The 16,013-nt window shown below is 46.9% G+C and overlaps 1 protein-coding gene across 6 annotated transcripts in view; it reads right to left on the bottom strand.

Moving 5' to 3' along the window:
- Positions 1-16,013, bottom strand: part of PTK2 (protein tyrosine kinase 2) — a 211,110-nt gene that overhangs the window by 4,039 nt on the left and 191,058 nt on the right. For all 6 annotated transcript variants that reach the window (XM_086741328.1, XM_086741324.1, XM_086741326.1 and 3 more), the window contains 3 exons: positions 9,832-9,894; positions 3,336-3,375; positions 2,496-2,602 (listed from right to left, as the gene is read on the bottom strand). In XM_086741328.1, the coding sequence (XP_086597454.1) occupies positions 2,496-2,602; positions 3,336-3,375; positions 9,832-9,894 (210 nt within the window). The remainder of the gene's footprint in view (positions 1-2,495; positions 2,603-3,335; positions 3,376-9,831; positions 9,895-16,013) is intronic.

Genomic DNA, 16,013 nt, shown 5'->3' on the forward strand with positions numbered 1-16,013 from the left:
AACTTTGTCTAAGGAAGGAACGCAGGATTTAGTGCATGGCGATTCCGTTTTGTTGCGTTTCACAAAGTGGCTACTGACAACTATGACAGAGATTCAATCGACTGTATTGATCAGAAAATTCCTTAGGGAAAAGAACACCGTAACCGCTTCAATCACCAGTGAAAGGCTGTGATTCTAACTGGTTTCAGCAATCAAGAAGTTAAAGAGTCATCTGGCAAAGTCACATGCAAAGACATTTTGGGACAGGGCACGTACACACACGCTCACGCGCTGCTTACCCTCCATGGCTATGGTTGAGCAGAACGTGGGGGAAGGTTAAAGAAATTTACCAAAAGAAGGGAAAAAAGAAAAACAATATTAATAAAACTCAGCAGGAAAAAAAAAAAAAAAAACAAACCAAACCCAAAACATGTGTAGCAATAAGAGACCAGTTAAAAAGCCTGCAACAAAAATGCATCCTCAACAGTGTCGGCAGTCATTCATGTTAGCTCTTGGGCCGTCTGCCACGGTGGCAGCACCGTGTGCCGACGACCTGCTGTGCACCCGCGTAGGAAGTGGAAGTGTTTGCCATGCACCCATGCTGACTTTTTACTGAACACATGGGGAAGAGATCATGCAAAGCTTGACAGGAGCAAGCCAGTCCGGCGAGCAGCAAAGTGGTGAATGGAGCAGAGGGCCTCTGCGGCGGTGGGCAAGAACACACGCTGTGCAACCCTGTACGCAAACAATCCAGTACCCAGTAGATTGAAGAAAATGTTGTGTTCCTTTTTCTGAAGCTTTTTTTTTCTCTTTAGAAATAGGAAATCCACGGCCATCTAACTGCGCAGCTCTTGTTCGCCATGACTGATCAGTCGTGGTGAAGAACCACCAAGAACCCATTCTAGATGGATGATACCCAACCCACTTAATTCCTACAGCCAAGCCGTAACCTCTTGAAGACTATGGACATCTGCGTTTCTTAACGCTCCTTTTTTTTTCTTTATACCCAACATCAACAGTGTTGCTTTGAGGACTATGAAGCCAGGAGTTTCTCTTCGTGGACTGGCTGACTTTGCCTCAGCAAGTACCACAAAACTGCATTCCCTGGTGCGTGCCCTAAAGGGTGAGCAGCCCAAATCCTCTTTAATTTGTATTCTGCAGGAAAGGGAGCCTGAAATGGGGGTACAGAAAAGGGAGCCCAAAATGAACCCCAGAAGCATCTTCCAGTTAGGACTGCAGACATTAACAAAGCTATACGCTAGCAAAAAATAATGGGCTGGTTTTTTGAAGGGGAATAAAGCAATCCAATTTCGAGAAACAGAAAAACCCAAATCAGCCCTTCCTTTCTACTGACGAAGCTCTTCTGCGTACAAATCTTGTTAACTTGTTATTACTGATGACTGTGGCCGCTCAGGTTTGTTTATTGTCAAAAGGATGTATTTCAGAAAATGTTTTTCATGTTCCAGTATCAGCATTTAGAAAGGAAATTTTAGAGAAGCCAAGTTTAGTAACACATCTGTTACTGCTTTTTGACATTATCTGAGGCTTGGCAGCTGGAAAAGCACCAGCATCAGTTTGTAATAAATAATCCTGCTCAAATTTGCCACTGCTGTCTGTTTACGCTCATTCTTAAATATTCCAATCATCTCAGAACAAGGGAGCAAGAGCGAGACAGGCGGGCAGTGGCTGAGATCAATCTGTGCTCAACGTATTGCTTTGATGGCAAATTTTGAATTTCATGGGCAGGTGAACTGGATTTTTTCTGTATTTTCTTAAACCACCTAAAATACGTGTTGCTGGTAACCGTGGCTGTTCCCAGCACAACATGGATTCCCCTTCTTCACTACAGGCTTGGCAGGGCTTCGATTAGCCAGAGGTTCTCCTTCCGCGAGGAGCTGTCCTACCAGCGCTAGCTGCTGTATCACAGCAGGGACTGCCTCGGTGGACGTGCAGAAGCCTGCGCTCTAACGCAGACCCCATCCTTCTCCTCTCGGGAAAGAGCCGGAGCACAAATACGTCACCCCCCTGGGTGCTACCGACGGCATCGACTGACAGAACGGGAGCGGCAGCAGGAGCGATCCCGCTCTAACGCGCTGGTCGGTAATACCGCCGTCAGACTTTGTGGAGGTGCATTTGTGAAATAATAAAACGGCGATGCGCACAGATCAGCTGCATTTCTGTTCCAGCATTACCGACAGAGAGTTCCCAACCACCATTCTATCCAGCTGCTTTCTGGAGCACTGCAGTTCAGCCGTGTCTCGCTCCTCTGTGACCGAGGACAGGAGCCTGGTGCTACCCGACTAACTGGGACCCCTGGGCATGCTCCCTGCTGCTCAACAGAGCTGCTGAGCAGGGAGCCCGAGCCCATACGGGAGATCTCGGATGCCCTTCAGACCGGAAATAAGCTCACTGGGAAAGGTTCTAGTCCACAGTCTCTGCTTAGGAACAGCAAACTATTTCAGAACGGCAATGTTCAATTTACCGAAGCGTATTTCACGTGACACTGAGCAGCGTACCTTCACGCCTTCGTTGTAGCTGTCCACGGGGCTGTTCAGGCTTGCGAGGCTGCCCAAGTGGCTGGGGGCTCCAGGGCGGGGAGGTTTCTTTGGCGGAGCTGCGTGATCTGGTTAACAAAACAATTTGTGTTTTAGAGGACCAACACGTCAGATGTGCCTGCATAGCTGGGGTCTGTCAGCGCCGCAAAGAGGAGATGTACATCTTAACGTGTCTCACGGTAAATCTATTGTCTGTAGGAGCTACACTTGAATTTGTATTTCCGCTGAGGAAATGCAGACAGAAAAGGTTGTGGAATTCATCAGGTTTTCCTGTGATTACGAGGACGTGGCTGTTTTAGTTAAGATACTTTGAAAATCCCTTCATGGGATTTCGGACGACAACTGCCAGTCATCTCGTACATCAGCCCCAGCCCTGAGAGGTACTCACCCCTCCGCACCACAGCTGAGCGCCACACAGGCTGCCTGTGTCTGGGAAAATCGGGCTTTTTCACGGCAGAAATCCTGGGCGTGATTCACTTCGAGACTGAGAAACCTACATTTAGCTGTCTACTTTTGTTTCGCATGTCTGAACTCCACACCCGGTGAAGTCCTACACCGTGACTCAGCTCAGTGACTAGACACTTCCCGCCTGCAGACGGAACACCTTCTTGGCTTCGCTGACGACATCTCTGGGGACTGCAGGGGAATTCAAAGCCCAGCGCACCGACACACCTGTGTGTGTGTTCTGGAACTGAATCCACCCCTTGTAGGAAAATACTGGCATAAATCTTTGTTCCCTACTGCTGCTAAAAGACTTGTAATCAAGGATTCCAGATGACAGTACAGACATTTACTGCTTACCTGGTTTACCCACAGGCTGATATATGTGCTGGTTACCAGCCTATAAAATAAAAGAAAATAAAATCCACATTTAGACTAGTTATTACAGTGCTTACAGCCTTCACCAGCGCAGTCCCAAGCACTGAGAGCAGCCAGTTCTCAGCGCATTTCCCAACAGTTAAAAATGCAGCCCTTCCCACAGCATTAGCTGACAGGTATATTATTTATAAAATAAGAAAAGAATTTTCATTTGGTTTGCATCGCTCACAACAGCCCTGGCCTCTACGTTACCGTTAATCCTTCTTTATTAATCACATGTGGTGGGAGATCATTTTCAGTCTGTATCCAGAGATCAAACCGTAGAAGTCACGGCGGCGAAGAAGAAATGGCAGTGCAAGAATCAGAAGCCGGAGGTATTTCTGCACTGCCGAATGGTTTCCGTAATGGTGGGCGCTTTCTAAGCTGTTTTACTTCTTGGTTTTGTTGCAAAGCCCACAGTCAAGGTCGATTTCTCTTTCATCTGGAAGTATTTCATAATTGAAGCGGCTTTCCTTGGTCACTGTATTTATGCAACCCTCACGCCAGCCTCAGTCGCCGAGTCGAGCAGCTCCAGTGCCGGCACGATCGGCAGCACGGCGCTCTGGCGTGGTGCGCAGGGGGTTTCCTGAGCCGGGGAAACCTCAGGGGAGCGGAGAGATCCACCAGGAGACCCCAGCTCACGCCACAGCGGCTGAGGAGCCCTGGGCAAGGCCAGGAGCAACAGCGGCCAAGCCCCCACACCTACAAAGGTGACAGCTGTCACAGGAAGGGCCCTGGAACTCTGCCTGCTCGACCAGGGAGCCATGGTACCCACCCAGCAGAAGGCCACATCCTCACTAAGCTCTGCACCCACCACGACTGACGCAGCTTCCCAGACGGAGCTCCGATGGGAACATGCAGCTACCCAGGTGCCGGCTGTGCCCTGCTCCTGCCCACCCGTGGGAGGTGCTCCCAGGGAGAGGAACTCCTCCACTGAGGGACAGAGCTCCAGGAGGAGGTGAGGAGGTTGAGGAGCACCAGGGAGTCTGAGAGAGAGAGAGAGGCTACTGGAACTGCACCCTACCACCCCCGGGACAGACCTGCCAGGCAGACAGGACACATATTACGGAGGATTCCCTGTCCTCTCTCCATGCAGCAGAATGCAGTGACTTATGGGACAGGGGACAATGGCAACACATTCCTGCCTGGCATCTCCTCCGTGACTCCCTCACCTTCCCAGGTGCCCTTGCATAATAGGTAGGAGGCCCCGCTGTGGAACCTAACAATGACGAGAACGACGATTCATCTAAGTTGGAGGTGCTGCCAAGGTTAACTCGGCCTACGCCCTGCATCAAAACCGCTTCCATAAAGGAAAAAAGACGGGTCATTGTCATCGGAGACTCTCCTGAGGGGAACAGAAGGCCCAATATGACCACTGGACCCACTTCTAAGGGAAGTCTGCTGCCTCCCTGGGGCCTGGGTTAAAGACGGGATGAGGAAACTTCCTGCCCTGGTACAGCCCTTGGATTATCATCCGTTATTGCCTTTCTACATAGGCAGCGATGAAGTTGCAATAAGAAGTCCAAGAGCAACCAAGAGAGACTTCAGGGCCTTGGGACAACTGGTGAAGGGATCAGTGTTCTCCTCTACCCTTCCAATTGCAGGGAATGATGAGGGAAGAAACAGGAAGACGCAGCAGATCAATACCTGGCTCTGAGGCTGTCATCAGCAGAATTTTGGGTTTTTTGATCATGGGTTGGTCTACACGACACCAGGCCTGTTGGAGACAGACAGAGTACATCTGTCTGGAACGGGGGGACAGGGTCTTTGTGCAGGAGTTAGCAGGGCTCATCAAAAGCACTTTAAACCAGATTTGAAGGGGGAAACGGATAAAATCAGGCTCGCTAGAGAGAAGCCTGGGGCTGGCTCTGGGTGTAAGGGAGGGGTTGGACTGGATGGCGCTTACAGCTGGTGATGACACAGCTGAGAGCCTCTGACCAAGGGAAGCCAGGGTTTGGATTTTAGCAACGTCACTCAGAGTATCCTTCTAGACAAGATGTCCAGCACACAGCTACACAAGTCCATAATACGTTGAGTGAGGAATTGGCTCAAAGAGTTTTAGTAAATGGGGTTACACTGGGCTGGTGACCAGCCACCAGTGGAGATCCCCTGGGCTCGATTTTAGGGCCAGTGCTCTTGAATGTTTTTATAAATGATCTGGACGCAGGAACTGAGCGTACATGACGTAAGTCTGCTGACAACACTAAAGTAAGAGGAGCTGTAGTTCTGGGCACCTCAATATAAGAAGGACATAAAATGTCAGAGTGTGTCCAGAGCGGGGCAGCCAAGATGGTGCCCCCAAGGCTTTGGGGGCAAGAGTCATGAGGAGCGGCCCAGGTGACCTGGCTGATTCAGCCTGAAGAAGAGAAGGCTGAGGGGTGACCTGATCGCAGTTTAAAACTTCCTCAAGGGGGGAAGTGGAGGGGGAGGTGCCGATCTCCTCTCTGGCGACCAGCGATAGGACACGAGGAAATGGAACGAAGCTGCATCAGGGCAAGTTCGGCTGGACGTTAGGAAAAGGTTCTTCACTGAGAGGTGGTCGCTCATTAGAACAGGGTCCCCGGGGACGTGCTCACGGCACCAACCCTGTCAGAGCTCAAGGAGCATCTGGACAATGCTCTTAGTCACATGGTTTAGTTTTGGGTAGTCCTGTGAGGAGCAGAGAGCTGGACTCGATGCTTCGTATGGGTCCCTTTTAACGTGAGATGTTCTGTGATTCTATGAAAGATGAAAATCTGTTTGGTCGCAACCAAATTCATACTTTACACAAAGCTTGCAGTTGTCGTGTCATAAAAAGCATTACAGTCCCAACAGAGTCACAGTCTACGCAAGTGGATCTGCATAAAGGAGTTTCCATTGCAAAGTAAAACACTGAAGGCAGTCAGAATTTAACAGGTCTAGGACTGAAACATCTCAAAATGGCATTTACTTATAAAATAAAGACCATTTCTGCGGAGTCAGAATACTTCTTTGCGCCAGACGTAGGGAAGCTGCTTCTTCAGCACTTTGAGGATGACAGTCAGGCTGCTCAGGATTCACTTTTAACGATGAAACCTGCAGTATTTGCTTCAATTCACCTTCAGCTCTGGACAACGCTATCATAAGTCATCCTCTAAGAATGTTAACTCATTAACTTTCTTTTCCGACCGTTCAAGCAACTGGTTTTTAATGTCTCGTATTCTCTGTTTTCAGAAACACACCCAGGTAACAGGGCCAATAGCAGTACTCTTACTGTTCCTTAACTTCTGACTCCACCATCACCTCGTTTCAGTGCTGGACGACTGTGAGGATACCAAGCAGCTTGCCCAACAGCACATGAAAGTCTCCAGGAGATTCTCCAAACTGAACTGAGAAGCTCAGTTTGCCTTGCAACCAACCCACTAACAAACTCGAGGGATACTCACAGTTGCAGTTCAGCGTTTATTCAAAGCTTCAGTGTGGCATTTTTTGAAATCCATGTTACAGTTTTAAAATTACAGGCAGATCTGACAACGGCTCCTATGGCTACGGTTGCCTAGCACTTCATGAGGTCTGCTTTCAGATGCTCAAAAATTTTTTGAATTTTAGCTGTATGAAATGAAAATTCCCACACTAAGTCTACTGCAAGCTCATTTCTGTCAGTTTGCTATAGAAAACTGTGTCAAGAAGTACAACTTCCAGAAAGCAAGGCTGCATGTTGGAGAGGGTCCAGTGGAGGCCACGAAGATGATCAGAGGGCTGGAGCACCTCTCATGTGAGCACAGGCTGAGAGAGGTGGGGCTGTTCAGCCTGGAGAAGAGAAGGCTCCGGGGAGACCTGAGAGCGGCCTCCCAGTGCCTAAAGGGGGCTGATAAGATGGGGAGGGACATTTTACCAAGGGCTGCAGTGACAGGACAAGGGGAAATGGTTTTATAATAGAGGGAAGCAGAGTCAGACTGGACATAAGGAAAAAATTTTTACACTGAGGGTGGTGGAACACTGGAACAGGTTGCCCAGAGAGGTGGTGGATGCCCCATCCCTGGAAACATTCCAGGCCAGGTTGGATGAGGCTCTGAGCAACCTGATGTGGTTGGAGATGTCCCTGCTCCTGGCAGGGGGGTCGACAGGATGGCCTTTGAAGGTCCCTTCCAACCCAAACCCTTCTGTGACTCTATAAACATGTATTGCATAGGGAGAAACCTGAACTGCTTCTGCGTTTCACAGATGGTATTCTATTAACTTAACATTTCAGCAGAAACGTGATGGTTACAAATAAATTAGCATGGTCATCCCACCTACTCCAAGTCCTTCACTACAGGCTTGGGAACACAAAATCTCACTTTCAAGAACCAGGAATAGAAATCAAAGATCCAAAGCCCTGGAACTCTTCTGCTGTCACCACAAACCTCTGAAACCCTGGCCGCTCATCTCACACACCGTCAGACGGCTGCCCTCTCCAGTTAGAAAACACATCTGCTTTCTGCCAGCACCATCAGTCACGCCATTAACTTTGATTTGTGTTGTTAAGCTGACTATTTCAAATCTGGTAACCCGGGGGGAGAAGAAAGCAGGGAAGAGAGGAAGGAGAATAAGATTCCGCTGAAACAATTCTTGCATTCTGACTTCCAGAAAATTGAGTCTTACAAGTCTATGTCAAAAGAACGTGCACAAAGTGATCCAGCCACGCGCTCACCATTTAGGCACTACTGAAACGCGTCTGGTAGCTTCGCATTTGTATCACCACACCCAAGCACAGCAGCCCGTATTACTCCTTCTCCCTCCCAGCGTCCCTGAACTGCGCAGAGGCCGCTGCTCCCAGCAGGAACCAGAGCTGCTGTGCTCTCTGCTCCCCTTCTTCACCACAGCGACTGCTCAAACAAAAAGTCACTTTGTGGGGAAGGTGTAAATGACACCTCAGTGAACTGGATTCTGTCCTCACCACCATCGCAGAAATCTCTGTGTGACACTGGACAATTATTTAATCGTAGCCCTCCTAGAATGACTGCTGCCTACTTCTCATCCTCTCGATGAGCAACTGAGACTGACTCCCAGAACCATTAGACATTTCCCACGGCAAACGAAGCCAGAGTTATGCTCTCAATGTATTAGGAACTATAAAAATGCAAAATAAAATTCTGGAACAAGAAACGTAGTTACCGCAAATTAGAGTCTCTTTTAAAACTCATTTTGTCAATGATCACTACGTGTTTCCTTCACACTCTTTCCAGTGGGGTGTGAAATTGTACCACCTCATCTGGGAGGACAGGACTTCCCCTACAAGCGGTTTGGGATCTGGGTGTTGGATTTTTTATTTTAAGCCCGGGCAGTCATGCTGAAATCAGCTCCGAGAAACCAGCTGGCTGCGAGACGCTGTACTTCAAACCCAGCGCCACCGACAGCCACCTGCATCAAACCTCTGACAGGACTTCAAAACCTCCAGGTGATCCCACAGCATCTTCACGAACAGCACAAAGCGCAGCGATACCTCACTGCCTCTTGTGCAAGGATGCCACAACAGCGAAGACGTAACAATAACCAAGAGTCTTCTCCCATTCCACGGAAAAAAATCTCAACGGCTCCCAGGCAGGAATGTCTCCAGAGGCCACGCTGCAGCATGTCACTGATACACTCACTCCTGACTGTGCTCTGGCTGCAAACGCCGGAAGAGTCCCTAAATTCTGAGGCAGTGAAAAAATACTGACGCCTAGGAGCTTACAGTTGCAGCCCAAATGAACGAGGGACATGAATTTCAATACGAACCATTTTAAAGGGGGTCCCTGGAGACAAACAGCAGATGAAGCAGCAGGTTTCCATCACTAACAGTCCCTAGCCTAACCCCTCCTGATCAGCGTGATTCAGAGATTCCAGCGGCAATTAAACAGAGAGATGTTTTTAGTTCAACAGCCAGGAGTTCAGCCAGTAAGAAAGAATACCACAGCTGCAGCTGCTGGCTGGCAATACATGAACGGCCGGGGGGTTTGTTCCGTTTGTTGCACAGCGGATCATTTACCCCAAACGGATTTCTGGGCAATACAGCAGCAACATTTACATTCCTTTGTCAGAAAGCCCTTCAGATATTCAAACAACTGCAAAAGTGATTTTCATCTTGCTTCCTGTTGACAGAACTTTCAGAAAACTATTCACCGTTTTTAAATAAAAGGCCCAATTATACAGCAAGTGAACGTTAAAAAAATATTGCAACATATTTGTGGAAATATTTTCGTATTTGTTCCAGCAGCAGCTTCAAGGGGGGGGGGGGAACCCAAACCCCAAATCCTCCAAACTGCTGCACGAACAAGTTTGCCACGGCTGCTGTTCCCGCAGAAGCTGAGCCGCTTGGAAAGCTGTAGAGCCATCTAATAACAGTGGAAACATTTAGCAGAAGCTTTAAATCGTCTGCCATAATTAAGACAGCGTACAACATGTTCTACCAGAAACCGGAGAAAGGGCCGGGAGATGAAAAGATCCCACGCGTACTTACCGGGCCCTGGAGACCTCCGTCCTCTCGGTCGATGCTGCCTCTGGAGAGCCGCACGTCGGGTTTCTAAAACAAAAATTGAAAATTTCACTCTGTGCTCCGCTCACAGATTCACGCGACCGAGGCTGAAAATCATTAGCAAGCCAGGAAAACACTGTTAAAAATTCAGGCTGACAAATGCAGATGTCACTTCACGCCTGTCTCTACCCCCCCCCCGCTGCTGCAGCTGCGCCTACGGAAACCTCCTGGCAGCCTCCACGGCTGCTTCCCAACCGCCCGTTCGCAGCGCCCGCGTGAAAACGCTCCTCACAAATATTGACAGTACCATTGCCCTAACACAACATTGGAAAACCTGCATTTTAATTTTTTCAAAAGCAGCAAAGACAACCCAAAAATGGGTTGTTTCCCGACAGCAAAATTTCAACCGCGGGACGAGAACGCTGCGTGTGAATTCCCGCTTCCTGCCGGAGGCCGGCTTATATGTGCTTGGCTCTCTCTCCAAGCCTGCAAACGGGGCCAATTACCGGAGCCCTGCAAACCCCGCGTTTGGGTACAGAACGCCAGCGTAGCTGTCCAGAGGCACTCTTCTCCTGATACAAGCGACAAATTAATTTCTATTTTATACATTTGGAGTGAGATACTTACTTACTTTTCAGTGAGAACTTGGGGTTTGGTTGTTTTAAGAAGTAAAAATAAGACTGGTCCAATTTTTTTTTGCGTGGAAACCAGTCATTTACTCATCTCCCCAGCAAACCCAGGTACGTTACATTGATTTTTCGAGGATAACATTACGTACAGGGGAAGCCAAAGGGAGAGCCGATGGGAAACAAAGGTTAACGCCGCTCCGGAAACACAAATTCAGCAAAATTCAGCTTTCCAGTGCGCTAACTCTGGCACACAGCAACGAAGGAAGCGGATTTATCGCACTCTTCGCTGTCCTACCAGAGTCAGAGTTCATTCCCTCAGAAAACGGATAACGTGCACATCTGCACCAGGGTAACACAACTTATTTCCTAGGTCGGTATGGATAAATGCATAAAATGGACACAGAATGAGAAGGAAAATTTGTTATTCAGAGAAATGCAGGCTGAATACTGACTGGAACTAAACCGACCCCGTGAGCAGATACACGATCTTTCAGGGTCAGTTTTGAAGGACAAATAGATCTGTTTCTTCTTTAAAGTCCAGATCTTTTTCCTTCCTTCATTCTTTCTAAAACCACTAAAAATCATCTGGCTGGCATATCCTGCTAATTTTTTTACAACAAAGATGGTAGAACACTGGCCCAGGTTGCCCAGAGAGGTGGTGGATGCCCCATCCCTGGAAATGTTCAAGGCCAGGCTGGATGAGGCTCTGAGCAACCTGATGTGGTTGGAGATGTCCCTGCTCCTGGCAGGGGGGTTGGACTGGATGGGCTTTGAAGGTCCCTTCCAACCCAAACCATTCTGTGATTCTATGATAAATGACCCCAAAAAGCCAGCAGGACAGACAGAACTCACAAAAATAGACTAATATTGCTGGTTTATCATTAAAAATACTCCGGTTGTGTCGGTAGCCTCTCACAAGGGTTTACACTTTGGATTTTCATTCAGTCTTCCGCAGCCCGAGGCAGAGCCCGAGGCGCAGCCAGGGACGGTCGCTGCCTGAAAGAACTTGCAGATTAAAAACAGACAAGGAAATATTTAACCCCATCTCAAACGGGAAGGACTGAAGCAGACACAAGCAAGCGATTTCCCAATGTTTCTCCAGGAATTTGTGACAAATTTGATGACGAAACCTGGCACTGATGCATCTCCATTTTATTTCCTTTACTACGATGAAGGATTTTTTCCTGAGTAAAGTTTCATTTGATACGGGTACATTAGACACTGCACTAGCTAGCTAAAGCCAGTCGTGATTCTCATATTTTTAAGCTCAGGCAAACAGCTCTCCTTGTTCATCTGCGCACACGACTAACGGCATTTCTGTTACACTGATGTTCACCACTTGCCTTTGTTTCGTGTTTGTTTCTGGCCAGGGAAGTACCCAAAGTCTTTGGAAATAGTCCAATAATAGATTATTTTATCACAGACGTGTTTAACGCTCTTTGAACTTTTAATAATTTATTACTCCAGAAAAGCACCCTAAACCCCTAAACCAGACTCCAAAGATAAAGAAATACTGAGCATTTTAAATCATTCAGAAGCAAAAAAAAAAATACACAGTGGTCCACATAACAGACTTCTTGTCGTATTATAAGGAAAAAGATAAATTAACAGACATAATATCCATCTCCCCTCCTCCTTGTCTTACTAACAGGTCCTTGCTTTCAGCATCTAAACTCTCCAACAGCCCCGTTCCACAGCTTCACGTCACGGCAAGGATTCCATCACCCAAGCCACCACCAGCAGCAAATGTGGAGCTCAGAACATTGTGTCCACGAACAGCCTAAAACCACCTAGCTACAGCTGAAGAATCGTTTCACTGAAAGGTTGTAAATACACTAAAATATTATTAAACTGAGGATTATTAACTTGTCAAACACTTGCTTCACACATTGACAACAAAAATACCAAGTCCTGTTGACCACCCCCATGCAAGCAAAGCCATGGAAGGCTCTGACGTTGCCCTGGCATCTCCAAGAAGCCGATCTGAAAACGAAGACCCCAAGTGCCAATGGGCTGCGTCTCAGCAATCTGCATGTTTACACCTGAGAAATAAGGACTGGAAATCTTTAGTGGTACACAAACACAAGTTCTTTCAACTTCAAACATTGTCTTCCCTCTGCCCCATCAAACCTCAGACAGTTAGGAACACAAGAGAAATACTCCACGTACTTTTGTGTCCAATGACTAAGGAGAGGTGCAAATACATTTCTAGTGACTTGACTGTGTTCTAACAGATTTTAACAACTCCCGTTTTAGTAAATGACGTTCTGATTTATTCATTTGTATAGCTATGCACATTTCAAAAGACAAACTCTTTTACAGTAAAGATGATACCTAAGATCAAAGTCGCATCAACACTGACCCGTTCTGTACTTCACCCAATATTTTACAGCCCCGAAGCGCTCCCTGCTATGGCCCTGTACCTTCTGAAAACTGCAGAGACTTCCTGGAATCCTCCTCCCATCCCGGCACCGGCTGTACCCTTAGATACACCGAACTTGGCTGGCTGGGAAACGATCCTTTCTGAGAGGCAGCCAAAGGGGCTGCAAACTGGGTGGTGGGTGCTGAGGTGTTCAGCGTGGAAATGTAAGATTCAGGGTTTCAGCTTTACCTGAAAAAGTTGTCACCTGTGACTCTGTTTTTCAAGCCTTGAAGCTAAGGAGTGACCAACTGTGATGACAAATCATCTCCAGATGTGTTTCTCTCATGCTGTGGTGGAACTTCTCAAGCATTCACCGTAGTGCTCTGATTTTTTTTTTGTGAAAGCGCCAACCGTACCAAATTAAAATGCAAAGTTTAAGCAAAGTCTTTTCCACTGATCATTACAGTAATGACAGATACATATTTTAGGGAGCAACTATATTTTACGAAATATTTATTTTGCAGAGAATCAAGACCCTTGAAAAGTAAATGGTATTTTTTCCAATAAATAATCTACTGTCTGAAATATTTGGAAACATCATGAGGACTCTTCAGACAGGACGCATATGTTGAGAAACTGGAACATAATCTACTTTATTTCCAGTATTTCTGGTCACTCGCTAATAAAAGAACATCTAAGCCGTGGTATTCTCAGGACACGCCGAATTGTAATGTCTTGGTGGGATTTTCTCAGGCTAAAAATTAAAATCTTATTTTAGCAACGGTTCACATCAATTATACTTGAATTGCAGTTCTCAGCATCAAAATAGGACAAAACCACAACTATGCGGGAATTTCAGAAAAAAAACAAATGCAAACACGATAAGGAAACTATGTGAGTTATTTCTCCTCAACCCATCACAGGAAAGGACTATAAATTTCTTCGCACAACACGGCTCTGCCTGCTGAGGAGCTACTGAAAGGCATGCACATATGTATCTCTATTTCATACGACCAAAACCAATGCCACATACCATCAACACAGCCACAAAAGAAAAGATCAGACTGGAAACTAAAAATAAACGAGGAAGCACGTAATTAAACAGGCCCAGAAGATGAAAAGCGCTCTGCAAAGCGTTCCGAGTCAGCGACAGCACAAAAAGTTAAGAGCATAAAAATCACCAACTGCACCACACTGCCGGGCTTAGCAAGTCGACTTGGAAAGACACAGAGTGACAACGGCTTCGTTGCCCTCACTTCTGTGAAGCAAACTAAGGAGCTAGCAGTTCAGCAGGCTCTCTCACAGCATCACCACCACCACTGGCTTCCTCTCTGTGGTTACAGACGATTCTCCTTTCGGGTTAAACTCTGCACTAAAACTCAGAAGGTAGACTCTCTCCTAGAAGCGACTAAAAAAGCTTAAATATCAGGATAGTTCTTGGCAGTTCCAAGCTTTTGTCAAAACCCACAAATAAAAGCATCCTCAGAGAGCCTTTAAAAATTATTCTAACTCAATTAATTAATTGATTTGATTTCAAATTAATCCTACACACAAGAAGTCAGGGCTGGACGATTGAACATACACATACTGTGGCCCTCCTGGAGTAATCCCATCCTTACAGGCTGGTTTTCTGCGCGCACAAACACTGGAAAGGAAACCAGCGTGTGGGACAGAAGCGCGAGTATGGCAGCGCGCACGCCAGACTGCAGGGTAACGAGCCAAATCTTTTTGTTACGAGCCAAATCTTTTTGTTACGGTGAGCTGCAAGTGCCAACTTCTGCATGCTATGCACTACGTACGAGAGAAGTCTTGATTAACTTCCATCAATTTTATTTTTGGAGGTGGAAATACCCATATGATCACAAAAGTACTCAGGAGAAAGTGCAGAACGAGAACTTCATTAATTTCTTGTGTTCCTGCTTGTCTGCTGCGGTGTAAACATCACAGGATAGAAATGAGGAGTGAAAAACTCAGTCCTCAAGACTTCAGCACCTAAAGAAAACCTAATGGTAAGATTCCTTACGCTGAAGGCCAAACAGACACTCGTGAGTTTGTCGGAACGTGTTGGCACTGCAGCCAGCTCACCCCTCCACCTGCACGCGCCCTGGACAGAGGCCGTCTGCTGTAGTCACCTGCAGCACGCTTTAAGTGCAGCTTTGCTTTGTCTTCACTTCAGCTTCCAAAAAATAATTCAGAGACTTCTGTCCTCCTTCGTGGAGATGCTGACAGCCGAAACACTTTTATCAAGACAGCATGAAAGCCCATAAGCTTCATCAGTGTCCATCAAAGCTACCAAACCAGTGCCCAACATCTCCTCTCTATCGGAGGTGGGAGGGAGTGTCAGTCCTGGGAAAAAAGTCTCCCCTCCCAACTCTCCCCTCAGCTCCCAATGGATATATTTGGTACAATTTAAAATGATATACTCTTCAGTTTTTACACAACAGCTTTATTTTCATTCAGGAGCTTCCCATGAAGAGAGATCTGGTTGTTTTCTCTTTTTTTTTTCAGCAGAATTTCAGAATTCGGGATTCTGGTAAGGCTGCAGCTTGCAAACAGAATTTCTGTCTCCTTTCAAGTGCTGACTAGTCGCACATTCTCAAAGGACCAGTTTCAGGCAAACTGCTTACACAGATAACAACCTCTCCACAGACCGGCAAATTTCCATTTCAATGCCACTGCAACTTAATTCTCCATCTGGGGTGCCTCTTCTAGCAAACCCAGCACCGGTGCTGTTTATACGTGTAACGACATGCTCTGAGTTGTGTTTTTTCCCTGTAGAAGCAGCAATAAATTTCAAGTGATGAGCAAGTTGGTGTTACTCTGGGGAAAGAGAAATTGTCCTAACAGAAACGCCACGGAGGATTGTTCTTCTTGCTGCAGTGTCTCACATTAAATGATTTGCAGTTGCTCCCCCGTGAGTCCAGTTCTCAGCAGCAGAAGTGAGATGTAGTGCAGGAGTCTGAAGACTGTGTAAATAGAGCAGCTTTGGAAAGCAGTCAGTTTAAACTGAGAACACCACACGGTATGGCTGCATAAGTTAAAAATTAAAATCTGGCTCTACTCTCTCTATTGTTTGCTGTGCTCAAAAGGAAAAATATTCTGAAAGCTGCTTGCAGCAGGCAAGGGAAGAGACACACTTCAGCAAAACACTTTTATCAAAGTCTAAATGTTAGTGC

This window comes from Chlamydotis macqueenii, chromosome 2 (genome assembly GCF_036417535.1).
Source record: "Chlamydotis macqueenii isolate bChlMac1 chromosome 2, bChlMac1.mat, whole genome shotgun sequence".
NCBI classification, from domain to species: Eukaryota; Metazoa; Chordata; class Aves; order Otidiformes; family Otididae; genus Chlamydotis; species Chlamydotis macqueenii.